The sequence below is a fragment of the Gossypium arboreum genome, chromosome 8 (assembly GCF_025698485.1).
Source record: "Gossypium arboreum isolate Shixiya-1 chromosome 8, ASM2569848v2, whole genome shotgun sequence".
NCBI lineage: Eukaryota > Viridiplantae > Streptophyta > Magnoliopsida > Malvales > Malvaceae > Gossypium > Gossypium arboreum.
Window position 1 is genome coordinate 5,306,624 of NC_069077.1, and position 27,000 is coordinate 5,333,623.

The 27,000-nt window shown below is 31.1% G+C and overlaps 4 protein-coding genes, 1 long non-coding RNA gene and 2 other non-coding genes across 11 annotated transcripts; all 7 read right to left on the reverse strand.

The window, feature by feature from the left end:
• Nucleotides 1-363: 363 nt before the first annotated feature.
• LOC108468630 (pectinesterase-like) lies at nt 364-2,229 on the reverse strand. The gene is made up of 2 exons (XM_017769508.2): nt 1,251-2,229; nt 364-1,171 (listed from the first exon to the last, which is right to left on the reverse strand). Exons 1-2 carry the CDS (start codon nt 2,227-2,229, stop codon nt 477-479), a joined length of 1,674 nt encoding a protein of 557 aa, XP_017624997.1. The 3' UTR covers nt 364-476.
• Nucleotides 2,230-2,348: 119 nt separating this feature from the next.
• On the reverse strand, nt 2,349-5,720 carry LOC108468930 (uncharacterized). Of its 2 annotated transcripts, XM_017769798.2 has the most exons (8): nt 5,370-5,718; nt 5,124-5,241; nt 4,512-4,892; nt 4,179-4,430; nt 3,579-4,096; nt 3,374-3,498; nt 3,041-3,201; nt 2,349-2,971 (listed from the first exon to the last, which is right to left on the reverse strand). In XM_017769798.2, the coding sequence occupies exons 1-8, from the start codon at nt 5,603-5,605 to the stop codon at nt 2,477-2,479; spliced, it is 2,286 nt and encodes a 761-aa protein (XP_017625287.1). In that variant the 5' UTR covers nt 5,606-5,718; the 3' UTR covers nt 2,349-2,476. The 2 variants fall into 2 exon arrangements, with proteins under 2 accessions (XP_017625287.1, XP_052887525.1); XM_053031565.1 differs by lacking the exon at nt 2,349-2,971 and having other exon boundaries at nt 3,068-3,206; nt 5,370-5,720.
• A 3,622-nt stretch (nt 5,721-9,342) lies between these two features.
• On the reverse strand, nt 9,343-9,429 carry LOC128279883 (small nucleolar RNA snoR53Y). Its single transcript, XR_008270075.1, has one exon. It is a non-coding gene; the product is annotated as a small nucleolar RNA snoR53Y (small nucleolar RNA).
• A 179-nt stretch (nt 9,430-9,608) lies between these two features.
• LOC128279880 (small nucleolar RNA snoR69Y) lies at nt 9,609-9,708 on the reverse strand. Its single transcript, XR_008270072.1, has one exon. It is a non-coding gene; the product is annotated as a small nucleolar RNA snoR69Y (small nucleolar RNA).
• Nucleotides 9,709-10,905: 1,197 nt separating this feature from the next.
• LOC108467727 (probable ribosomal protein S11, mitochondrial) lies at nt 10,906-12,773 on the reverse strand. The gene is made up of 2 exons (XM_017768479.2): nt 12,572-12,773; nt 10,906-11,849 (listed from the first exon to the last, which is right to left on the reverse strand). Exons 1-2 carry the CDS (start codon nt 12,687-12,689, stop codon nt 11,221-11,223), a joined length of 747 nt encoding a protein of 248 aa, XP_017623968.1. The 5' UTR covers nt 12,690-12,773; the 3' UTR covers nt 10,906-11,220.
• A 2,107-nt stretch (nt 12,774-14,880) lies between these two features.
• LOC108468105 (probable protein phosphatase 2C 34) lies at nt 14,881-17,905 on the reverse strand. 3 transcript variants are annotated; one of them, XM_017768963.2, is made up of 6 exons: nt 17,491-17,905; nt 16,150-16,466; nt 15,767-16,069; nt 15,568-15,685; nt 15,248-15,471; nt 14,881-15,163 (listed from the first exon to the last, which is right to left on the reverse strand). In XM_017768963.2, exons 2-6 carry the CDS (start codon nt 16,390-16,392, stop codon nt 14,957-14,959), a joined length of 1,095 nt encoding a protein of 364 aa, XP_017624452.1. In that variant the 5' UTR covers nt 16,393-16,466; nt 17,491-17,905; the 3' UTR covers nt 14,881-14,956. The 3 variants fall into 3 exon arrangements, with proteins under 3 accessions (XP_017624452.1, XP_052887492.1, XP_017624453.1); XM_053031532.1 differs by lacking the exon at nt 17,491-17,905 and adding an exon at nt 17,298-17,461; XM_017768964.2 differs by lacking the exon at nt 17,491-17,905 and adding an exon at nt 16,713-17,176.
• A 5,804-nt stretch (nt 17,906-23,709) lies between these two features.
• On the reverse strand, nt 23,710-26,972 carry LOC108469284 (uncharacterized). 2 transcript variants are annotated; one of them, XR_008269563.1, is made up of 3 exons: nt 26,582-26,972; nt 25,319-25,450; nt 23,710-24,475 (listed from the first exon to the last, which is right to left on the reverse strand). It is a non-coding gene; the product is annotated as an uncharacterized LOC108469284 (long non-coding RNA). The 2 variants fall into 2 exon arrangements; XR_008269564.1 differs by lacking the exons at nt 23,710-24,475; nt 25,319-25,450 and adding an exon at nt 25,504-25,728.
• Nucleotides 26,973-27,000: the final 28 nt, after the last annotated feature.

Genomic DNA, 27,000 nt, shown 5'->3' on the forward strand with positions numbered 1-27,000 from the left:
TTTTACATTATATCAAAGAGCAAACTAGTCATTTTATTAAAATTTTCATTCTTTTTTACTGTTAAAAATTACTCTGTTCGTCAGCAGAAGGTACACGTGACATGTCACGTATCATTATTTGGTTATTCTGTCAACAAATGTAATTTTTAACAGTATAAATGAGTGAAATTTTAAGAAAAATAATTAATTTGTTCTTTAATTTAATATACATGAATTATTTTACTTATTTTAAAATAAAGAGAAGAAAATATAATAACTTCCATGATATATTTATCAATATTAGTCAATTATAAGATTTTTGAAGTTATTCATTGAATGATAATTCAAGATTAAAAAAAGTTCAAGAAAAACAATGTAAGAGAGTCAACTAACTAATTAACTATTTATTTTCATTTATAAAACAAAATAACTCTTTATTTTTAGGCACCCAACTCATCATTTATTAACATGAATTCCCTAGTTAAAGCAAAAAGGTTTCAATCACGTAAGCCCCCAAAATAATGAACACCAGTTGCAGGCAACCATTTATTACCTCGAATGAATCTTGCAACAGTGAAGTTAAGAGCTTCAGTTTTAGTCATATTATGGAAGCCAGGCCAATCCACTCTATCACCCGTATCTCTTCCTAAACCATAGTTATCGTATTCCCCAAAATAAACTGTACTTAGTCCAAAATCTCCATCCCTTTTTTTCCAACCCTCATCTGCAACCAATCCATCCAAGCTACTACTCATATAAACCGTCCTCGAATACTCCTTCCATGGTCTTCCCAAATATATTTTCGTAAATCCCATGTTTGAGATTAAATCATCATTGGCTCTAATGAAGGAACTTATGATCGATATGCCCGTGTTTTGGCTCGGATCAGTCCTTCCTTGAGCAGTGATGACATCGTCTTGTGTTGGCAACGGTATTCGAGCGTGTATGTAAGATTCTTGTATCACAGCGGCCGCATTGCCGAATATGAAATCAACGGTGCCTAATATATGGCAGTTTACGTAGAATTGTCTGAAAGAGTGGACGTATAAGGTATTCCGGTATCCCTCGAACGTGCATCTATTAAATATGGATTGATCGGCTCCGTTTAGGACAGCGACGGCTTGGTACTTGCTCGGTCCAGCTGTGTTTCGAAATGTTATGTCCACTGCAATAAATTTCTTCCCAAAGACAGCTGCAGGTACAGAGAAGTTATACATTACATATGAGTCAATAAAATGTGAAAATTTTAAAAGCTAAATTATGATTTTTACCGAGTGTTGCTGAACTGAATGTGGTTGAGCCACCGCCAACGCTGCGATTTCCGGAGATTATCGTGGGGTTGGTGCTGAGACCGCCTACCAAAACCAAGTTCTGTTTATACTTTGGTATCGAAATGTACTCTTCGTAGACACCGGTAGGTATGTAAATCACATAGTATTCGTTGCTGTCACCGGTAACGTTCGGCATGGCTGTGATGGCATCGTTGATGGTTTTGAATTGGCCATCTCCATTATGACTTACCATCACTACTTGTTTCACTGTAATTTTCCCATTTGTTAATGTCTTAACATCCCTTTTCCCTGTTGCATATTCATAAATTGTTTGTTTATCGTTAGAAGACATAAACACAGATAAAGGAGTGTAGGTATCAACAGTCAACTTGTGAAAAACATGGTTTCTTTCTGGTTTGGTCGAGCTATGAACCCAATGCTTTGAAACTGCAAGAGAAACACTGAAGCTCTTTGTTCCATTAGATTGTAAAAACCGGTCCTTAATTCTCGATGCTGACGGTGTCGATTCGAGTGCTTCGAGACATGTTTCTACGTTAGTCAAAGCAGCGCTAAGCAAAGCGTGCAAATCATCAGCCTCGACGCTGTCTAAACTGTCGGTAGAAGAATTGATTCTGTCTGATATTTGTGACAAGAAATCAACATTCTGATCGGCTAGAAACCGGCAATCCTCAAGGGCTTGTTCTGACGTCGAATTCAGAGGGTGTGCGAGGAAATGCTGATTGATTGAATCGAGGAAAGTACGAGCATTCAACAAGGAATGATGGATCGAGACCCTGCCATAGTCGAGGGTGTTGAACAGCTTGTTAGAAGAAAAAAGGTATTTGCAGAAATCTGCATGTGGGGTGTGTTTGCAAATGGAGTCTGTGTTAAAGGATGAAGAAGGAAAGCTAGCGACAGATTCAGAGAAGAGAATGGTGAGAAGAAATATGATACAAAGGGCTGAAACCTTCATTTCCATGGCCATGAAGATTAAGAGCTTGATGATGAAACAAGCTTCTATATTACACCTATATATACATACGAAAGTATTAATTAGTTAAGAAGTTCATTAAAAACCTTGGGAATTCAATGCATCGGTTTTTCCTGGATTCAATTTAATTAATTACTATAATTTTATAACTCATGTTATATTTTAATGGTAGTATCTGCAAATAATAAAAAAAAAATTAAAGAAAAGGGTATTAAAATCCTTTCTCAAGTATTTCTTATGTAATGATCCCTCGCCTGTACAACATATCACCGCCCTCAACCGGTGCCGGTTTCCTTGTGTTACCGGTATCTTCATGTTGTGCCATTACTTGGCTAGCATTCCAATACCAAGGTTGTAGATAAGGTGAAGTATTGGATGAGGATAGTGAAGAAGGATGGAGTACGATGGATCCCCAGTCTCTAGCGCCGAGCTTCGCTTCCTTCATCCTCTGTCTTACCAATAAACCCCCGGCATCTTCCTTGGTCATCTCTGATACCGTACGTAATATCGAGATACAAAGTAGAAGGACCAAAATGGCATCTTCTTCTGGCGATAATTCTACCACTAACAGCCTCCAATTAAGCAGTGCTGTTGCTCTTCCTGTCGGATTCTCTTCAGTAAACCTTACGAGAGTCACGAATCCATCATCATCTTCCTTTTCGTCTTCCGCTACTTTGCTTTCGGTTTCTTTATTTTGATATTGCATTTTCCTGCCCCTCAACAACATCACCTACAAAATAATGCTAATTTAAACTATGAACATCTCAGGTGTTCAAAGAAACTAAAAGTTGGAACTTACAAATGAATCCGATGATTCTCTACTTTTCAGGCTAAAACTTAGGCTGGAACTCGATGTCGAAGATCCGCAATTTATCAGTAAGTCATCTCCTGTTGAAAACTGCCATGCTGCTTGCCACTGATCCTGAGATTCCTTCGGTGTTGCTGTTCCTACAACTTTCTCTGTACTAGATGGCAACAATAACAGCAACAAATGCTTAAATTAGATTCCGCAGAATGAAAAAAAGTCCATAAGTCACTGGAAAAGTCTGAGTCATCGATGTTAACGAAAGAGAATCAACAACTAACATGCTTCTTTGTTGAGCATACTACAAAATCGGATGAAGAAACATACCGGGAGCTCTACCGATAGAGCCGGCAACATAAGACCAAGAACCTTCACGAATCTCAATTATTCGATCCTCCCGATTAACGGCAGAAGGAGTTTCAGCTCCTCTTCTCCAAAAGCCTTCTCCCACTCTGCCACACAGCATTCAAAAATTTGCATCAAATAGACAGAACAAATTTGCTTTATTTTATCCGGATATGATAAAACATACCTTATTCTAACAACAAAACACTCTCTCCCAGCATGGTCTAGAACCGTGCGAGACAACCAACGACCTTTCTGGGGCCGGTAATTGTTTAATTTCAGGATCACATCGGATATCATTGCTCCAGAATCATCAGTAACTCTATCCGGGACACATTTCAATAGGTATGGTGCTTGAACTGGGGGAGTTACAGAAGCAACAACTCGTACTTGATCAATTTCTTTTGTCAAAGTAATAGAAGGTGCCCTTAGCAAATCATTCCAAGAAAATGACATTGAGTTCACCAATTTACTTCCTTTGAAGCAGTGACCGCCACGGCCACGAAACTCAACAATCAATCCTCGAGTTCCAAACTCGCAGTACAAATGCCAAGCTTTCTGCCATGAATCATACGAAAAATCGGGGATCGATTTATCAAGCTTCAACTCCCTGTGACATCTTACCATCCGGAGACGGAGGAAATTGTGTTTCATGTCCCCATTTGTTGCCTTCATCCGAGCATTGAGCCTCACAAAAATGCATACCTGCATTGTTATGGCACTAAATCAATCTATAAGTACCCGTTTTTGACACATATTTGAATACCCCAGTAAGATACTAAATTACCTCAAGTAGGAATCTTGGGATCATGGACTTATATTTAGTGTTGACATCAACATCTGAAATCTCCCAATAGATTGGTCGCTTGGCCATAGCTATCTCACCTCCAGCTTTTTCATAAGGTTCATCGAAGGTTCTTTCCCAGATCTTATTTGTTTCTTCCACTTCTTTTTCTTGCACTGTCTCCCATAACCCCACCACCTTCCCCATGTTTTCCCATATGTCCTTCAAATCATCTGCATATGCTGTTGGATAGCTCTGCTTCATTGTTCATCATACTCGTATTAGATATTCACCCAAATCCGAATAATACGATAATTGTTGAAAAGAAAAATCTACCTGGTGTGTAAGCAGCATTAGGAGAATATCCAAAGCAGGCACAAACCTAAAGCACCCATCTCCAAATCTTTGGATCATATATAGAAATCCTTTGTATCTTCGTCTAGCAGCTATCAAATACACTAACTCATACAAATATGGTTGTGAAAATTTTGAGTATAAAAGCTCGTGCTTTTGAACTTCATTGAAAAGATCTTCATTTAGTAATGGTGGGTCTTGAGAATCTGATTCTACTTCATTCTCAAAAGGTTCAGCCGGATATCTTTGAACCCAAATTTCTTTACATCTCATCAATGCATATTCTTCATTTTCCTCATTGAAAATCGATGGTTTTCCTATTAGTTTTGAGAACCTTGACTCGCAATATTTCTTGTAACCAACCTGAAAAAATATGAACAAACAAATTTCATCTCTTTAAGTCAAATTCAAGCTTTCCTATCAACCAAACAGAGTTTAAAGTGAAAAACACAAGTAAAACCATTGATTTAAAAATCATAAAAGAGTCAAAGAAAATACAGAAAAAAGTCTCTTTTTTTCCTTCTTTCAAGTTTCAAGTAAATCATTTTCTCGCATTTTCCCGTCAACCAAACAGAATTAACAGTGAAAACTTACTGGATTCAAGGTGTGACAAAACCAAACCCATTCAACATCAAAAGGTGGCAAAACCAAAGGAGGCGTTGACCCCACCACCGTCAGATTAGAAATCAATGGCATCCATACCTCATCATACCTATAACCAAATAATCAAAAATAATAATAATAACTCCCATCATCACATTCAAGTATTCAACCTCAAACATCTGATCATATTACTTCTCTTCAATTAGCAAAAAAAAATTAAAAAAAAAAAAAGCTGACCTCCTTATTGCTTCAATAATAGTTGGTCTCTGATGAAGCCACTGACATTCATTAACACTTCTCAAGAACCCAACAATTCGTCTCGCCGCCGACACTAGATCGACACTGAGATGAACCGTGTCCATCTCCGATATATCGCTGAGACACCTTATTATCGACGGCGACAGCACCGACGAGACGTCGTTTAAGGTACTTTGATTAAGACATATGGCAGACTTGTTCTTTGCTTGAAACATGGATGAAAAGGAAAAGGAGTTTTCAGTTTTTTCTTTTTTGCAAGTAACATCACATGTAATGTAATAATACTGTAATTTAAATAAATAAAAGTGTGCGAAGAACAGTAGTTGAAAGTTTTTCTATACAATGTTGTGGAGGGTGGTAAAGAATTGGATTAATGCAATTTTTGGCCCTTATACTTGGGAAGCATGTTCATTTAGTACCTAAAATTAGTATCTAAGTTTATTTTGGTCCCTAAATCTGGAAATATGTAACAATTTGATGAAATGGCACTTTCAGGTTGTACAATGCTATTAGGTAAACTATTTTCAAGTGATAATATGATGCAATTTTAGAGTATCATGCCATCAAATTATATATATTTTTTTAAGTTCAGGATCAAAATGGACTTAATTATTTAGCTAAGGTATAAAAAACACAAAATATAGGTTAAACTAACTAAAGATCACTAAACTATTAATAGGTTTACGATTAAGTCACTAAAGATCACTAAACTATTAATAGATTTACGATTTAAGTCACTTAACTTTAAAAATTTATAAAATAACTATTGAATTATTCGAAAATTTTTATTTAAATCGAATTACTTTATTTTTTTAATTTACTAAGGATCAAAATAAATTTATTTACTATATTTAAGTATTGAAGTGAAATATATATATATATTTCATTGTTAGATTGAAAGCCAAAAGTTATAATAACCTTAAAGAAAATGTATTTTAGCCACGTGGCAAAAGGTGGTGAGGTAGAAGGTGGGTATGTGTTGGGGTAGTGTGGAAGAACTTGGATGATTCGTTTACTTTAATAATGATGCTTTTTGTCTTATAGTTGTAATAAATTAATGGTGGTGGAAATATCTTTTATCCTAATCTTATATTAAATGTAGTTGGTTAAATTTATGGTATTTTTATAATTTAATTAGTTTCTTTTATCTTGTGCACGGGTTTATATGCAGTGATGGAATTTAAAATTTTTGACGCAGAATTAAATTATATATTTTATAATAATAAAATATAATTTTATTATTTTAATAGTTTATATATTTTAAAATTTTAAAAGGTTAAATCAAATTTTATTATTTTTGTGAGGTCAAAGTGTAATTTTACCATTATTTATTTATAATTTCATAAATTATAAAGGGCTTAAATTAAAATTTTACTATTTTAGGGTAGACCGTGGTCTCCTGGGTCTCCACTACGCTCTCCATCGATTATATATATAAATTTTTAAATATAATTTATGCTTTAATTATGATTAAGAAAATTTAACAAAATTTTAGTAGTATTTGTTTACCTTTTAATATTTTGTATAACATTTAACATTTTTAAAGAAAATTTTAAACATTTATTATATTTTATATTTTAGAATTATGAAATTTTATAAAATCTAATATTTCATTATGATTTTGTAACAATACCTATACTAATCGAGCTAAGACTCAGTGTGGTTTTTAAATAATACATATACGTATATATACAATTGTTTCCAACTTCTCATAAAATATTAAGGGTATTAAAGGAAAATGGTGGAAAAAACACAAAAATAAATTACAATAAATAAGAAGCTAAATTTTAAAAACTATTATTAAATTGGATATCTTTTTAGGTTGTAACATTTGAATGGCCATTAACGTTAATTAGAAAAAAAGGAAGACCGAATAAACTAAAACTTAACACAGAGGGGCTTTTAAGAAAATTAGTCCATTTCTTATAGCTTTTAAGGATGAAATATTGTTTCCTTAGTTCATAATGCAATTGTATTAACAATAGTAAAAAGCGTCCATATAAAAATAATTTAAATTAAATAGACAAACTATTTTTAAAATTTTTATTTAATTATTTAATTATTTATTTTAGATATAAAATTAAAAATATTAACTTAAATATTTATATAGTTGTAAGTTAGTTGTGAGTTGATTTAATTATTTAATTAATTACTTATAATGATTAATTCGATGATAAATATAATTTTTATTTATGCTAATTAGTTGTAAGTTATATTAAATATTGTAAAATTTTAAATATTTATAAAATTTTAAGTTTATGTTTATCTAATTAAATATTTACTTTATACAAAAATTAACTTCAACTTTTAAATTTATGTTCATGTTAAAAATAAGCATTTATATAAACTTTAAAATTTATTTTTGTCCAATTAAAATCAAATTTTATGTTATAAATTGAAGGAGATATTAATATCAAAATTTGAAATGTGATTATTAATAAAAATTAGGATACGTAATTGATATAAACATATTATTCAATATATTGCGTGGACATAATGATTAGATTGGTGGTGAAAGCCATCCCTTGTTGTCCATGTGAAGCAGCTGCTACCAAATGATGATGTGTGCTTGAAGAAAATGACCACGTGTCAATCAAACATATTTATTGGCTTCAATTCCTCATGTCCAAAAGATGGAATGTTTTAAACCAAAATTTTATTTTTAAAAAATATTATATATAATTTAAAATATTTTTAATTATTTTCATTTTTCCAGAATTTATTTTCATCTAAATATTAAATAAAAATAAAGTATAAAATTATATTTTAATAATTTATATTTAAAATGTTACGTTTTAGTCACTTACATTATCGTTTTATTACGAAATAGTCGCTCTACTGTTACCTCTCTAACGGTAATCTTACATGTTAATCTATCTAATTGTTAGGATGAAATTTGATTTTAAAGTAACACATAAAACATCAAAATTGACATTTAAAATTTATCGAACTTAACAATAGAGTAACGGTTCATAATAAAATAATAATATAAATAATTAAAATATAACATTTCAAATATAAATAATTAAAATGAAACATGAGAGAAAAAAATAACTATTTTTATAATTTACTTTTAAAATTTGATATAATTAAATAATGTTTTATTCTTTTTTTCTCTTTTCTTGTCCCTCCTTATCCCTAAAGTGACGCTCCTTGTCTTTCCACTCACGTTTCATGAATTAGATTTCCTCCAACTGCGGTCAAAACTTTCGAAAATTTTAAAAAAAGAAAAATGAAATAAAAAGAAACCCAATCCGTCGTCATCTACCGTCAGATCGGTCTCATTTTCCTGTATGATGTTCTTCACCATTCATTCAAAGGTTTTCACCGTTGGGAACGTCAAATGAACATCTCAACCCCTTAGATCATTCAGTTTCTTCTTGATGTTTCTCTCACAACCCTATACTTCTTGTTTATCATTCTTCGTTCGTTTTCCCCCATCTATCAAACCATAAATTTGATCCACATTTTAACGTTCACAAATGTGAAGCAGATTGAATCTAGCTCGATTAAGATTAAAAAAAAAAAAAAGGTGTCAAGAATATATTGTATCACATTATTTTCTTATTTAAAAATTAAAAAATGATTATAGATAATTTCAAACATGGTATACATCTATTCAATTTAATTTGAATTTAAATCATAATCTTCATTTAATTTATATTAATTTATATTTTGAAAAATTAAATAAAATGATGATAATACTAAACATTTAAGGCCCAACCAAGTTTGAAAAAAATATATATATAAACCAAAACAACCTAAAACCCAATCCAAAAACCAAGACCAAGACCAAAAAAATCCCCAAAAACAATTTTTTTTTGCCCAGTGTAAGCGTACTGATGACACAATAATATTGATATTAGCCTCTTTTTTTGGCAAATTACAACTTTACAAGTTAACCAGAAATCGGTTCTCGTAAATAGGAAAAATATAAACATTTAAGAAAAAAAGTTCCCTCAAAATAAATCAAATAAATTATTTTTAATCACTGAACAATCAGCATGAGCATGGTTTCATTTCAAACATCATTGGGAACTTTTAACAATCACAAGAAAAGACCAGAAAAGAAATTGAATTAAATATATATATATGCGTTCTAAATTAAAATTTTAAAAAAAACTTGGAAATTTTAGAATGAGTAAAACAAATAAAGCATAAATAATTAAAGATTTAACACTTCAACAAAAGGAATTTTAAAAAATCTGAAGAAGGTTTGTTTAGACTCAGATAAATGTTGGATTAAGATTCAATTCCCAGACCCTACAAAAAGGTCTCATAATGAGCTGGGATAATACATTTATCATCATCGGCAAACTTCTAAGCGAAAAAAATAAAAATAAAGGAGAAACGGAAGGCAAGAGATCAAAAAATGAATGTCTATTTTAAAGAAAGTAGAAGGGAAAATGGGGGCGAAAATTAGAGAGAGAAATATTGAAGTATCGTAGATGAAAGAGGCGAGGCGATAGAGGACGAGCAGAGATAGCTTTTAAAGGGGACGATGAGGGTTATGGATTAGGGTTAGGGTTCGGGTTCAATTTTAAACTGGCCGATTGGTTTTTCGTTTTAATTACATTTTTACCCAATATTAGATAACGAAAGGTTGAATTCTGAAAGAATAAATTTAGTGAAAATCTCTTTTAACTTTTGTTTTCTTAAGAGAAATTTTAATTAAAACATTAAAATTTTAACGATGTCGGCATAATAATTTAATAACAGTTTATGCGTATTTTAGGTTAATATGATACTATTTATTTTATTACACCACATTAAAAATAATTTAAAATTTATAAAAATATTCAAATAAATAAACTCAAATTTTTAAAGAATATATAAAAATAAAATAAAGTACATATAAACTATTAGAGTTATCATGTTTAAAATTTTAACATTTTAATAAATATATTTATTAAAAATTAATTTTTTAAAAATTGATAGTCAAATTTGACTTTTTAAAAATTAAACCCAATTTAACTAAAAGAAAATAAAAGTCAAATTGATAAAAATATAAATATTAATTATTCAATTTATTATTATGCATTTTAAAAATATAATTATATTTTATTATATCTATCCTATTATTTAAAATCTCTAATGAGATGATATTAAGAGTCAACTTGAAAGTAATTTCCTATAAAATTATAAAAAATCAATTAAAATAAACACACGGTCCAACATATGCTTTATTAATATTTATATAAATTTTATTATTTTTCAACCATATCATGAATGTAACGTAATTTAATTTAAATAAATCTCATTAATTCAATCTTTTATTGAGTTTAATCATTTTCATATTTGTCTAATTCGTAACTAAATAGTTTTTCAAATTAGACCTTAATTTTAAATTGAAATTTTAGATCAAGCCAAAAAAACAAAAAAAATCAAAATTTCTAGCTTTTAATTTTTTTAAAAATGTTTTTCAATAAAATTACTTTTTTATCCTTCATTCAATCTTCTACTTTACATGGCAATTTGAAAAAGTAAAGGAAAAGAAAAAAGATCAGAGGCCCAATTTGTTCTTTAAAGACCTGGCAATGGTTCAACAAATCAAAATCATAAACAAGACAGATAAAGAACATGAACTCTTCTGCATATGAAGCATTAACAATTTTGTAAGAGATATAATCCCAACAACTAACTCATCAAAATCAGATGGCAAGCAAACAGTGTATCAGACAAACCAGTAAATTTATGGATAATTTAAAGTAACTGATAATAGAAAAACATGAATACGTTTGAGTTGATATAACAGCATACCATGGCAACACCTCAACCAACATGCCGTCACGGCCTCTATCAAGCCGTCTAGATAGAGAAGGCAAGGAAGTTAGATTCGTCTCTTCTTTGGAAGCCGGCATCCATTATGTGGATGACGAGTGACGTCCTCAATGAAGACAATAGGATTCTTAAAGCCCTCGCGAAAGCTAAGAATTGCTTGTTTTTTCTTCTTAAAATGGGTAAAGCCTTTCACTCTCACCACAACCGATTTAATCCCCATTTTCCTTGCCTTGCGCCCAGCATATTCTGCCACTGCTTCAGTAGCATACTTAGATACTTTCGTGCCTCCTAAAAGTCCTGACATTCCAGCCGAGGCTCCACATTTTTTATTTCCATCGGAATCCGTCACGGTGACAAAGGTATTGTTGCGCATGATCTTTATGTGTGCAAAATGTTCGTTTTGCTCGATATGGTCTTGCCGAAATTGAGAACCCCTAAAGTTTGCCATTCTATCTGCATCTATTGCTTCCCTCAAAACATCCATAGACCTGTAATTCCCGCCTGACCTGAAATCTGTTTGACCAGTAGATTGTGCACCTAAAGGACCAAAAAATTTCTGGAAAGTTGAAGCACGTGTAGCAGAGACATTATCCTTCATTGTCTGTTGATCAAAATTCTTCTCCGGAGTTCCAACATTCTCAGAAGAATGTGCACCAGCACTGAAACTCTTTAAACCTCCTGTAAACTAAAATCAGTTATACCAGTCGGAAAAGACTACTAACAAATATTTTCAACTATGGAGTCCTTCACTGATTGCAAACCAAGTACCTATATACCACTTTAGCCCTAATTTCGCACTTACTGTACACACAACATTCAGACCAGTTCATCTCAAGTTTGTTTACTCAGAGTTGCTCAACTTATTCTTATGGTTATATATATCCAATGAATGTTCAAAGTAAAAAAGGCCTGTCAGCTTATACTTCATTCACAGCCCCAAATGAAAAATGAAAAAAATTTCTAGGGGATATATGGCTCAAACCTATGCCCTTAAATCTATAACAATTTTGATCAATTCTGTTGACTAATACACAAATTATTTCACTGAAAATTCACAACCCTAAAATGACCCTATGTTTACAAGAATTTGTATTCCTTTGAAGTAAAATCAACCCAGGTGAAAATTCAACTTCGTTTCCAAATCTATATTTAGATCCAAGAAATTGAATACGGTAACTATAATGATTAAAAAAATTTCTATTTGCTGCTTTATGTTCTGCCCACCAAATGTTTGCAAAAAGTACACAATGAGAATTCCAAAGTTTGCGAAGTTTAGTTTCTAACATTCATCAAATTATATTATTTCTAGGATTGGATAATAAATCCAGAACTTAACACACTCAAATTTGGAAGCGAAGGGAAAAACTTAACGAGAAAAGCAGAGCTGTTGGAAAACTTACCGAGAAAAGCAGGGCGGTTGGAAGAAGCTCGAAACACCCAATTGAAGATGCTAAAGCGTTGAAGCAATACTGAAGTAGAAGAATGGCGAAGCTGTCGAATTGAAGACAATGGGTGCATTTTTTTCTTTTATGATTTTTCCTTAGGTTTCAGGTTTTTTGCTCAGCAAGCATTAAACCTTCGATAAAAGAGAATAATATAAATATTTGAGCAAAAAAGAAAATGTTGGGTCTTCTAATTTGCGGCCTATTAGTCTACCTTCAACAATTAGCTTTGGGCTTGGGTCAGAAGAGGAAGACGATGCTCGCAAGACTTGTTATGACTTTTATATTTCTCTTAATTCGAAGGTTTGTTCAAAAATTAAGGAAAAAAATTAATCCTATTTAAAATATAAATTAGGTTCAAACTCAGCTATTAAAGGTTTGAGTCTAACTCAGATTCATTTTTAATTTATAATATATTTTATATGTTTTTATGTATATTATAGTGCATAAAATTTAATTTATAGTAATATATGATTATATAATGTAAATATTAAAATATATTAAGTTATCTATATATACATTTTTAATAAATATAAAATTAAAATATATTAAATTAAAAGTAATAAAAATGTTTTTCAAAAAATTTAAAACAATATGTATAATACGAAATAGATTTGGGTTAATCATTTACTAAAAAATTCTTGATATTTTCCAAGCAATGAGAGTATCTATCTTAAAATTAAATATAAGAATGAGATATAATATCAATTGCAACTCAACATGCATAGGGAGGGCATTAGAATTTGCTATATTTGATTGACCTATTTTAATCACGGGAGTTAGGTGAGATGATAAGAGTTTTTCCTACCTTAACCAGCGGTCGAAGGTTCAATCACCGCCCTATGTATGTAGCAACTTTAAAACTTATAGCTAGCATCTACCCACTTATAGGGCCTACAGAACGCAGAGGATTGGTTACTGAGCCCACTCCGATAGATATATTAAAAAAAACAAAGAGATTCTTAGCAACCCATTTAATGTGATCGAAAGTTCTTTTATTTAGGATATTTGATCTATAATAATATTTATATTGAAAAAATCTTTGTCAATTTATTCATTATTAGAGACATATATATTTTTGAAGAATTGGAGATTTAGATTTATTATACTTTAGCATGCCTTTTAAACATTTATTTAATGGAGAGTTTGTTTTAGATTTAGACGAGATCTTACACTTAATGCATATTTATAAATATGTTGTTCCTGTTGTTCATTTTAAATTTAAGTTTTATTAGGAAAATTTTAGTGGGAGAGTGATGGAAACTTTGCTAAATGAATTGAATTTAAATCGCGCCTTATATTTATTGATTTATAGTGTATCACTCTTTGGATAAAGCCATACAGATATTAAGGAGTCTTTGAACTATGTAACCGAATTTTGTTGTCCACCTCTTTGTTTCTAATTGTTAGTTAATTTGTACGAAAAATTTAAAAAACACATCCAACAAATTTACAACAATCTACAAATATTTTTATTAGAAAATTAAATTAATAGGAATATATATATATATATATATATATATAAAGTTTTGTTATTTGAATGTGTTTTCTTTTTATTCGGATATAATTTTAAACATGAAATTTTGATTATATTTATAACGTGCACTTAACTTATCCAATACCGAAAAAAAAGAGAATAAAAAAAAGAGACACTCCAAAATGCCTCATGTTACCCATCAAAGTTACTTTGTTTCTTTTTTGTTAGTTAGTTTTTTCCTTTTCTATTCTTTAAAGTGCTTAATTTGAGTAAAAAAGTGGAAGGATAAAAGAAGAGAGTGTAAAAAGCATGAAAAAAAAATAAAGTGTATTTAGTATGGAAGAAAAAGTGGGAGGAAAGAAAATAGAAAAGATGATGATTTTTCATATTAATGCATAAAATTAATCATTTCAAATTAGGATGATAAGAGAGATGAATGTTAGTTTAAAATTATATATTTTTTCATAAAATAAAACTTCTAAAAATATGTTTCCCCAATGATTGATTTTTATGCATTAAGATGAAAAATAATTCTCTTATTATTTTTTTCTTTTCTTACTTTTCCTCTATACCACACACTCAAAATTTATTTATTTTCATTTTTCACTTTTCCACACACCCACCTTTAAGCTAAGCTGAATTCTATGTTAATCAATGTTGTTTGAGAATGTGGCCCATGTGGGCTTTACTTAACTATGTTTACATATGGTGACAAATTGACAACCAGGAATTGGCCCATTTTCATGGAAAAATTTTGGATGATAGCAATGTATGAGCATGAAACGAATACTTTCTGCCTAACTAAATATATTATATAGTTGTAATAAACTTTAAGAGCAGCAATCTTTTGCTTATTTAAGTACGTACTATTTTGAAGTTGTTACAAGACTAACTTCATGGTGAGATGAGTGGAAGAAGAGGCAGATAGCGGAAATATCATCCACTGCAATGCCTTTCCTTTTCTTCTTCCAAGCACAGGCCGCGAACTCGACTAAACGCTTCGCTGCCTTCGCCTTGTCTGGTGTCGAAGATACTATTTGAATTGCTTCCTGATTGGAAACTACATCCCATACCTGCAGGTAGTTAACAAGTTATCTGCAATTGTTAGTGTTGTTTGACATTTTAAGTTGCATTGAAACCTTGGAATGCATGCGTACCCCATCGGTGGCGAGCACAACGAATTGGTCTTTGTTGGTTATATGTCTCTGTGTGACTTCAGGAACCGAAATAAGACCGTAGTCCTTAATGCAGTAATCACCAAAAGCTCTAGACATTGCTAGTCCTGGTGACTCTTCATTAGGCAGCCAAACTCTGTGTACCCCTGGTTCATCGTGCATGCAGAAAACGCGACCTTGGCACTGAATTATCCGCTCACTCTCCTCTTCAAACACAAATCAACCGGAAAAACGTAAGAATTCTAGATGGTATCTGTTTATGTTTTTAACATTTTCAGAGATTGTTGTTACAGATTACTCACGAGGTAAATTTGGTTTGAAATCAACAGTAAGCTGAACGGGAACCAAGTTTCCATCATCGGAATTCGTTGCCAAAACAGCCCGAGAATCGCCAACATTGGCTACGTATATGATGTCTCCCTGCCCAATATAAAAGTGTGAATTATTCTCACTAGCATTCATCAGTAGTGTGCCATAATATGAAGTAAAAGCTTGAGTTACCTGTCTGACAATTGTCAAGGCGGTTGTTCCACTGTAAAACGAATCGATCTTTCGATATTGTTCGAGCTCGCGATCGACAGCAGCACAAGTCTTCAGATAAGAATGCTTCCATATATGAAACCTCTGATGCTTTTTATCAGATTCCAAATCCGGGTCGAGCGATGTCTGAGCTAGAGTCTCTTGCCAATTGCAAAGCAAGGACGAAGGCATCGATTCTCGAACCTTTTTCGCTACGAAATGACCCCATGGACCATGACCATCAAATATCCCACAAAACAACATGTCTGCTTGACATCCAAATCCCTATTTCAAAACAGAAGCCACATTTATCAAATACAAAATGATCAAATCTTCTAATGGAAAAAATATGGTAAAGGCCTTACCTCCCATACAATAGCACAATCCTGGTTCACTCCTTTCCTGCCTCTCTTGGAACAAACTGAGGCCAAATTGTTAGAACCATCGACATTTACAAAACCAGAAGACCTCAAAATCATGTCATGTTTCTTTGCATCTTTTGCCATTGTCTCAGCAGCTTCTCTTCCATCACCATTGCTCGAATTCTTCCCTCTTCGCATCGAAAACGACCTCGCCAACCCATTGAACATGGAGGAAAAATGCCTCATTGCCTCTATAATCCAAAACCCACTATCAAAACACAACTTGTTTGTTCCCTTCTTATAGATCCAAAGTTTTTTGCCTAATGAAAAAACAAATAAATATAGCCACATAAGTAAAGGAAACAGTATAAAATTTGTCAAGCAAGGAAGCCTTCTACACATATACATACATTTAAGTATACATATACATATATATTTGTTTGTACAAATGCTTAGTCAAAGCATATTGAATTTGAGTGATACTGTTAACCAAGAAAAGACATGATCTGACTCAGAAAGATAGGAATCTAACAATATAATATATACATATCAGCAAATACGGGAACCTGTGAATCTGAAAGGGTATTACAGAGAATATTCATTATGACATGGAATTCCACTACCATTAGCCTCTCCATCTAGAGAAGGAGGTAAACATGTACTAGCTAGTAAATGGATAAAAAAGCTCTCAACATTTTTAGACTTAGCTGGCTACCAAACAAACCCCATCAAGGGGTCTGTTTGGTTACTGAGAAAAGGATAACAGGAAAAAGAGAAGTTGAAAGAAATGGCAAGTAGCAACTTGAAAAGTAAAAAAGACGAAAATCTAGAATTTCCCTTTATAGTAAAAGGAAAAAAAATGGAAGGAAATAGAGTGTTGGGTTTTCCTTAGCTAATTTCTTCTGTTCACTAGGGGCCTGTTTTCCAGAATACAAAGAAACTGCCTGAAATATAATATATATATATATATATAGATAGATAGATAGATATTTTAAGAAAAAAACAAAATTTAATGTGCAAAGTTACTCAGTTTCTTTTATTAGATGAAAAGTAAAGAAAAATATATAACAGATTTTCCAATTTTAAACATGTTTCTGAACATAAGACCTCAAAAAAACTAAAGATTAATCTCAGGTTACTATAAAAAGTACCATTAAAATGAATCAAAATTTGATCTTCAAAGAAGAAAAGAAATTCACACTTTTTGAAACAAGGCAGCTCAATTTAGTTTAATATCTACAAATCAAACTAAAACAGAAAACCTAAAAAACTTTCTCAGAAACCAAACAGGCTATTCCAGAAAAAACTCAGCAAGACCAACCCTTTAAAAGTAAAGATGGTGACCTTTTAACAGTAAATGGTTTGCCGTGAAGTTGAGGTAAGCAGCCGGAATGTGATGGTGTGATCCTTAAAAGAAAAGCTGAGAAACCGAGAGAAAGAAGATGAGGATGGTTCAGAAAAAGAACCCATAGTTTGAAAGCAGTACACACTTCCCTTCGATTTTGTTTTGATTGGTTATGGTTTTTTTAAGCTCTTTTCATCTATGGAGAAGATAACAAAGAAAGCATAAGCATGTTTTGTCCATGTAATTACATGCAAACAACAAATCTATAATTATTATTACAAGCAAACACTTTCTCTTTTTTTTTTCTTTTCTTTTTTTTTTGTAAGACTTTTACAACTGAACTCAACCTTTTTTTTTTTTTTTATTTGTTTTGCTTTTGCTATTATTGTCAAACCTTTATAAGATTTGTTTAGCTTCCTATGTTCCCTTTTTTTCTTACTATTTAAACAAGTTAGTTGTTTTATGAATTTTTAATATAAAAAATTCATTTATTGAATTATAAATTATGAACCATTAAAATATGTCATAAATTTCTATATTTTTTAAAATTTAAAATTTATTTTTATATTTTTATTTTAAAAAATTAATATATCTATTTTTCAGATAACATTATTAAAATTATTTTATTAAATTTAAATTTAATAAGACGTCATTTTTAATTATATTATTATCAATTGAATTTTTTCAAATTTCATATCAATAAATTTAATAAAAATTAGTGTTAACATAACTTAAATTTTAATTAATTGCTTTAACAAGGCTTTAAAGTTTAAATACTTAAAATTAGCTAATTTAAGGCACAAAATTCACAACGATTAAATAATTTCCAATTTTTAAACTATACATTTAAAATTAGGGTAAACTATAAAATTGTCATTTTATTTGCTTGATTACATTTTAGTTACTTATGTTTGAAATGCTACGTTTAAGTCACTTACGTTATCGTTGTGTTACGAAGTGATCATTCTACTATTAAACTCCGTTACCTCCCTAACGGTAGTCCTACGTGGCAGTCAAAATATATTTTAAATGTCAACTTAGATATCAAGTTACTAAGATGAAAATAGGTTTTTACTTAAATAAATTTAATTTGAATTGTCACGTAAGACATTTAAGTTGGCATTTAAAACCCATTTGAACTGTCACGTAGGACTACCGTTAAGGAAGTAACGAAGCTTAACGGTAGAGTGACCACTTCGTAACAGAACAATACATAAGTGACTAAAACGTAACATTTCAAACATAAGTGACTAAACTATAATCTAAAACAAATAAAAATGACTATTTTTATAGTTTACCCTTAAAATTAAAATTAAAAAAAAAAAGAAATTTCACTTTTATTTTTTTCATATTTATATAAAAAAGTTTTCAAATGCTACATATATGCATTTTTTAATATTTTAATATTATTCATAAATCATTTATCTCCTATAATTAAAGGGAGCATTTAAGCATGTCCATAGACAATAATGTGCTTGGAATATGATTAATTAATTAATTATATTCTGAAATCCCAATTATTGAAACATCCAAATATTTTTGTATAATTGAGATGAAACAAAAAAAAATTCTTACGCTAAATTAAATAATAGTATTTCATGAACAGATAAGCAAAGTATGTCATCTTATTATTTTAATCAGTTCACTTTTGTTGGCCAAATCTAAAAGGTTTTATTAAAAATAAAAATAAATATATTAATCAATATTCAATGGCATAAATTAAGGTGATAAACATAAAATTTAAATTTTATGTATTTTAAAATGTATAAAAATAACACATAATTATAAAATTCTTCTTTTGTGAATTTTTTAAAGATATATATATATATATATATATATATATTTTTTTTAATTTTAGTATACCATTTTGTTTTTGGGTATTAATTTGCCTATAATGCTGTGCCGTACACATGGCTTTTTCAAAGACCAAACATCATTAAATAATCATTATGATTGCATTTTTTTTATGTATTTCCATATTTAATTAAGTGATTAAAAGAAGTTAGTGCGATAAATTAAAAATAAAAATAAAATAAAATCCGGTCATATACTTCACCTGTTGGTTTGATATTTTATTATATTTTTAAAAAAAATTTATCCCATATGTAAAGTTTAGTTTGGCTGCACTCTAACTTATTAATATTTTAAGTGCATTTTAAGAAAAATAAAATTAATGTATTGGTTTTTGTTGAGTAATATTTTGCTCGGATGAGAATGTCAGGGTATTTATATATGTTGTCACTAGTACTATTACAGCTTATAACAGGGACCGCCTACTTTGTCTTGGCTCTATTGCGTCTGTTATTGACATTCCTTGCTCTTTGTACTGACATTCTGTGAGCTCCAGGTCTGTTGGACACGTGTCTACGGCACTTGCTGTCCTTTCTACTCTTGGGGTTGATACCCTAAGCGAGTTTAGTACTTGCTAGACACGTGTCTTGGTGGCGTGCAGGGCACAAGGTCCTCTCTGCGAGTCCCTTAGACGTATGCAAATTGAAACCGTGGCCTTCTCTAGATTCCTACGAACTAGATCTGCGACCCTAACTTACAAGTTGTTCCTGCAGACCCCCTCAGCGAACTGTATCCGCAAGCTCTCCTTACAAACTGTACCTACAAACTCGTCTTGCAACAAAATCCGTCCGGGTCGTAGGTCAGAGGCCTAAATATTTTCTATGATTCAGGTTGACAATTACTAAAGTATAACAATTTTCTTGAATTTTTACAAAAATAAATACATTGAACATATATATTTTATAAAATGGCGTTTTTAATGCATTGGGTTAATTTTCATGAACAATGGTGATAATTAAAGCCAAAGTAAAGTTTTAGTTGGATTGAATTGAATTTTAGGGTAACATATATATATATAATATTATTATATTTTGGTGGTGGGGTGGTATTGAAAATCTATCTTACAGGGGGAATTTTGGAAAGAAATTAAGTAGAAACAAATTATAAAAGCATGAGGTCTATTTGATGTGTACTTTGAATGATGAAATTGTCTTTCCAATTAAATCAAAGGACGATATGATAGCGAATGCACTCAAAGCTAAAAAAAAAAAAAACAATTAAGTAATTATATATGAGAAAATCATTAAATAAAGACTTGTGGAAATTAATTAGGAAATAGCTAAAGTACATCCCATCCGATGCCCCCACCATCAAAAGCTTGCTTCGACTTATGTTCCTTTATTATATTTTTTATATATAAATCAATTAAATTCCACGTATACAGGGTTTTGGATTATTTAAAATATATATTCAAAAAGGATTTATTATATTTACGACATATGCCACAATTTAAAATTTAAAAATATGAAACCGTCATTTATATAGTAATTTTATTTGATACGTGACATTTCAACTCATTTAAAAATATAGTAAACTCACCAATTAACATGATGTAGTCATCTTTTGAAAAGAGAAAAACAATCATATTTTTTAAGTAATTTTAAAAATAAAATATTTTTACAATAAATTATTGTATTCGGACACCATTTTTTTTAATAAGTCAAATGAATTAATATTTAGAGTATTTAGTTAGTTCCCATTTGGGTAGTGGCATGAGAAAATATGTCCGACTAACCCATGCAATAATTCGTTAAACAATACTACTAATAATCTAAATGTTGCAAATTGAATGTAGGGTAGGCTAGCCTAGAACATTAAATAAATGCAAAAGGCAAGACTTGACCTTACCGAACACCAGGCTTGTTATATTAATTACAAATGCATATATCAAACATCGTTAAACCTTGTTACTACAACTTTGCATACCCAATTCTTTTCGGAGAATATCCTAGAGTGGGTTGGAACAAATTTAGGAAATTATGCTTGAGTGTCAAAGAATTAGCATTCTTAAGACTACTCTATTTGATTTGGTTGCATGATGAATAAGGAAGAACATGAATTTATTTGTTTTTGAAGACTTATCATGGAGTGTAATGGAAATCATAAAGATATCAATAAGTTTGACAACACAGTATAACGGTAATCACTGATGGGACTCAATTACAGAACCAAATAAAGACTCAGGGCAGTCATTAAGAGAAGTGTTAAAATAAAACGACAACTATAGTATTTTTATGTTTTTTTAATTTAGTTGTTTTTCACACCAAAAAAAACATTTTATCATCATAATATTAATGTTTTTTAAATCATATTATTGTTTTGGGTTTGAAAGTAAATTTTTTACTTTTATTACCAGATAAAATTCGTTGTATTATTAAAAAAATCAAATTTAGATTTAAAAAGATATTATTGAAAGAAATAATTATAAGACATTATAAAATTTATTTTAATTCCACCAAAAATTATTATCTTATTAAATATATGAATATTATATATAATTATTTAAAATTATATTCAAGTTTTTCAATCAAATTTACATATTATGCATACATACATCAAACATATAGGCGTATATCAAATTCTCAAGGACCAAATTTGGCAGGTAGAAAACATGTACCTTTCCATTCAACAAATATCTCAAGATACCATAAAAAAAAGGTTAGATTTGAATTTTTTATATAATCTTTTACGATTTAAAATTTGTTTTATTTGAACCGAAAATGATATACAAATAAATGTTTTTGATAATGATGACTTTAGTATTTAAACTCTATTTAAATAGTTGGAAAAGAAATTTATTTCCAACAACTTATTAATTAGATCGAATAATTTTGAACTTAAAAATATAATTAATATGTTGATTAAATATTAGTTCGATTGATATAAACATTATTTTTAATACATGATAATGTAAGTTTAATTATGCTGAAATGAATTATCCAATAAATTATAAATAATTTTAAATATTATATAAAAAACTTATATTAATCATACATAAATTATAATTTCCTTTTAAAAGGAATCCAAGCATAGCATCCTAGGAAAACACATAAAAATCTTTCAGAAGAAAGGTAGGAGTCAAAGAAGTGTGTGGCGGTTAGAAAAAGGCATGGTGGTCCTCCATTCGTTCCCACCTACGCAGTGTGGTGGCTAATTCACCATTAATTGCTACACCCTAAAAATACATTGCATGACTGATCACCTTCTTTTTTGGGGGGCAGCGACAGGGACCCAATCCCATACTTACCCCCCCAAAATCTTACAATACATTGGATTCATGTCGGTCATAATATGTCTTTCACGGCTATGTCAAAACATTGGGCATTGAATTGTTGACATATTTCGAATCCCCATCCCTAATTACGTGTCGGAATATTGGAGTTTTTGTGACAAATACCCAAACTTTTTAAAACTTCACATCACAGTATTTGAATTCGTCACTAATTAAAAAAATATTATATATTTAAATTAATATATGAGTATCAAGTAATAATATGTATCCACAATTTCAATTAAGATAAATTATTATAATTACTGAATTGAATAACTCAATTTAAATTAATTAAATAATTCAATTTAATAAATTAATTACTTGAACTGAATAACTCGATTTAAATTAATTAAATACAACTAATAAACTCACACATAATTTTTTATATTTTAAAAATCTAAAAAATCTCATTTTAACTAAAATCATATTTATTTTTTTATAAATTTGGCATAATGTTTACATCATAATTCATAATCTAAATCATTAATTAAAGAAATTGAAGAAAATAATTAAATTAAAAAGTATATTAATAAAATTCATGCCAAATTTATGGGGATTAGGGTATTAAAAAACATGAAGAGATATTTGAGAAACGATTTCCCACCATGGATGAAGATCATGATCTACTACCAAACAAATGATTAAAGACCATGGATTTGGTCAGTATGGGTATGAATAGCAAATCACATGGAAAATGAGCTTGTTACCAAGTGACGCAAAGATTGCTGTTAGAAAGGTGTCACTGTAAGACCACGTGATTGAAAAAGTCGGTGGGCTAATTGGAACGATCAAGTGGTCCCACCACACAGCTGTAAGTTCCAACTAATCAGGAGGGCACACGTAATGATCTCACCGATCACATGTGAAGGCGGCGCACCACCCAAAGATAGACCCCTGCCCCGTTTTATTTTACTTTCTGTATCTGGTCTGGTCTGGTCTGGCTTGGTTTGTTGGGTAAGCGTGGACGGTGAAAGTTTTGAACTACCTGTTTTAAGGGTATTATTGGACTTTGCTAGAAGAAAATGTAGTGTTTTCGCTTCTTGATTGGCTTCTTTACAACAAAAGCTAACATGAGACTATTCAGCAACAACATCCATTGAAGCTTCAAAATGTGGCATCTTTATTTTCCCAAGGAAAGTAATATGGTTACAAATTCAATTACGTTATACATAGTACTTGTAAGTAAGTTTGGATAATACTTTACACATCTCGCTAGAGATTCCATATTAAGTACCCATTTGGATGGATGGTAACCCTCACAGTTACAATAATTAATTTTATCGTCATTATTATTTTTAATTTTATTAAAAATAAACGTACTGCTCTTCTAAAGATTATCTTACCAGCTTAAACCTCGCATGGTCAAAATCTTGCTACCCATAACCTCATAAGCATAGTCATTGATAGTTCCAATTGATCGTTTGGAGCTTACATGTATTCTCAATCACGTGTGATGGGATACATGTAGGTCGATTGGACTCCAAACAATAGAAAACCAATACCAAAATGACACGAGACTTTGGAAACGATCTGAAGAGTTCCTTTTTAAAACCCACGGTCACCAAAACAGGGCAACTCTCTCTTCTCTCGCTCTAGATTCAAACAGTCACACTCTTCTACTATCTCATGCTCCAGCCCCTCAAGGAAGTCAAACTCTGGCCGCTATCATTACCTACTGCTCTCCGCCCGCCAGATAAACCCATAAACCACCACGAAACTCCAGCAATGTATCAACAGATTACTTAGAAAAGTTAAGTTGGGTTGTTGTGGCTCATTCTTCACAGAAACTTCTCCTTATGTAACGCAATGGATGATTGGGGAAGAAAATAGAAGAAGCCCTTTTTCATTTCTGACATGGAGATCTGAATAATTTTCATAATACAGGCCGAAGAGTAAATTAAATATTATAAACTCAGACCATGAACATGAAGAAACGTCAGGAATAAAAAAGAATTTTTGCGGTCTCAATGGTTAATGGGTAACTTATGCTCCTTTGACAGGATTTGACCCTAAAATGAATTTAATCAAAGGTTGAACTCAGTTCCGAACTCATCGGAATAGCCCTCGACAATAAAAGCTATTTGTTTGGTAGTTTTATTTAATAGATTGTAGCACTAAAGCCCAAATGGCAATCAAACAAGTTGGGCATAAAACATTTTCTATAAAAATGCAGAATAAAAACCATGTGCCGCATCAATCAACTCGAAATGGCTATTAATGTGCTAGCCACCCTACTCTATTGTACTTTCATGGCATGAAGAAAAAGAAGACCATGCCTTGAGAGTTTCGATGAAAGGTCTCGAACAAAAGCTACGACAAGGGCTAGCCATAAATTTGGGCAAAATTCTATATCACAGCTAGACGAGTAAAAGTACCATAGACGCCTTTGTATAAGGGTAAAAGTATTAATTTGCTCTTTTATTTAATGTATGGAGACTAATTTGTCTATTTTTTTAGTAGGGGGTAAAATGCAATTTGACTCCTGATATAGAGGACTCCATGGTACTTTTATCTGACCGAAAGTCATGTTATTAAAATATGTGCCTTAAAAAGAGTATGTTGAATTTTTCTCAAGTTTTTGGCTCTATTTTTAAGGTATCACTATACGTGAACGAAATGAAGAGTTGGAACAACGTAGATTCAAATAACCGAAAATGGTCTCTTTCTATTTAGGGCAGATATGAGTTTAGTAGTGAGTTAAGTACCTTGAAATCCCCAAGCGAGTGTGTTCAAATCCAAAACTTCATTAAGTAGTTGCATTCTACGTGCACTCAGCTTGGAACTGTCTTACTAGCAATACCATCAATATTCCTACCAGTATGTGCTTGCAAGATTGCCTGCAATAAACCATTTTTTATATGGATATTACATCACCTCACAAGAATCAACGAAACAAATAAAAATAGTATACTGATGGTGCAATCATCCAGCACTCAGATCAAGGAAACCAGTGTAATTCAATAATTGTTTAACATCTTTGATGTATTTCCAGCAATTAATCTAACTTAGCACCTAAACCACCTTTAATTCTACATATTCTAATATAAATGCAACTCTGCTTTTCCTCTTATTGCTTTTCCCCGCTTGTCCCCTTCATATCCCAAGACAATATGATCTACAAAAAATGAGAATATTTTATAGTAAGAATCATCAAGAATAGGAAGAACCCAGTATGAGTTGGACCTATGTTCTCGATTCAAATGTAAGTGTCGGATATTGATGTATGTCCAGCATGAGCATGTTTAATAATTTTGAAGTTTTTCCATGTATTTCGAGGGCAGATGATATGATGAAAATAAAGAAACAGATTATTGCTTTATGACCTGTCCTGCTACTAGAGATCATAACATGAATGAAATCCAGACAAGAGAATAACATGAATTAGTAATTGTAAGAAATCATAGGCCATGATACCTGACGTGCAATTATTTGTAATAAATAATGGATCATAAATCACATGCAACTGCAAATTCCTTTAATTAAGTTCTCTAGACATGTTCATGAATTTATTGCTTTCATTTTTGTTTTCTCTATCTGCCTTGCCTAGGTTGACGCTTACCTTTCCTTTGGAAACATAGGCATCTCCGAGAACCTAATTAAATTTCGATTTAATCCTTTTGAAAATCATATAGATATAAATCAATAAAATGGTAAAACTGCATTTTAGCTCCACTAAAAATATATAACTTAACCTTGCCTCCTAAAAGATTTCTGGCTTCAACCCTGAATAGACCTTCATCTGAACACTAACACCTACCACAAGCTAAGCACCGCAGCCACTATATTTACCCTTCATTTCACTATAGCATGATTCAAGCAGCCGACAAGTAATTATCACCTACTACATCTAATCTAACCCCCCATTTTTTTGTACATTGGGTCATATTCTCTCAAAAGATGAAACAAGATCTTGTGAAGTGTGCTGATAAAATTAGGGATAGTGCATGAAACGATAGCAGAATTCTTACTTTCCGGTTACTCTTAGTGAAGCCCCCTAATCAAAATCAGAAGAGAGTTGAAGCTCTGGCAAAGTAACCAACTTGAATCCCTGCCTCTCCCTGCAATATAAAAAGAAAACCCACCGAAATTAAATAAATTTGATTTAATAACTGAACTTATTGAAGACGAGAAACGAATAACATTGGCGGGAGTTCTTTCTCGGGCAAATTATCGAACACCTCGTGAACCTCAATCAGTTCGAAATCCAGTTAGGTTGGGCCACATATTGTTTGCTTAAGCTTCGGCCCAAAATCTGACCTTAGCTTAGTTAATATCTCCATTCTTCATGATGGGTAGAAATTCTTGAAGGGATAATTATTAAAATTAGGATTATTTTCCTGTACAATTGAACACAAGCTCGTTACCATATACATTAATTTTGATTTAA

Coding starts and splice junctions, on each gene's coding strand:
- LOC108468630 (XM_017769508.2), bottom strand. CDS start 2,229: ATGGAAATGAAGGTTTCAGCCCTTTGTATCATATTTCTTCTCACCATT. Junction 1,172..1,250: donor ATTCAGTTCAGCAACACTCG/GTAAAAATCATA, acceptor CTGTACCTGCAG/CTGTCTTTGGGAAGAAATTT.
- LOC108468105 (XM_017768963.2), bottom strand. CDS start 16,392: ATGAGGCATTTTTCCTCCATGTTCAATGGGTTGGCGAGGTCGTTTTCG. Junction 16,070..16,149: donor ATTGTGCTATTGTATGGGAG/GTAAGGCCTTTA, acceptor GTTTTGAAATAG/GGATTTGGATGTCAAGCAGA. Junction 15,164..15,247: donor TTGTGCTCGCCACCGATGGG/GTACGCATGCAT, acceptor AACTACCTGCAG/GTATGGGATGTAGTTTCCAA.
- LOC108468930 (XM_017769798.2), bottom strand. CDS start 5,605: ATGTTTCAAGCAAAGAACAAGTCTGCCATATGTCTTAATCAAAGTACC. Junction 4,097..4,178: donor TCCCAAGATTCCTACTTGAG/GTAATTTAGTAT, acceptor ATAACAATGCAG/GTATGCATTTTTGTGAGGCT. Junction 3,499..3,578: donor TGTTTTGTTGTTAGAATAAG/GTATGTTTTATC, acceptor GCTGTGTGGCAG/AGTGGGAGAAGGCTTTTGGA.
- LOC108467727 (XM_017768479.2), bottom strand. CDS start 12,689: ATGCACCCATTGTCTTCAATTCGACAGCTTCGCCATTCTTCTACTTCA. Junction 11,850..12,571: donor CAACCGCCCTGCTTTTCTCG/GTAAGTTTTCCA, acceptor TTTAGTTTACAG/GAGGTTTAAAGAGTTTCAGT.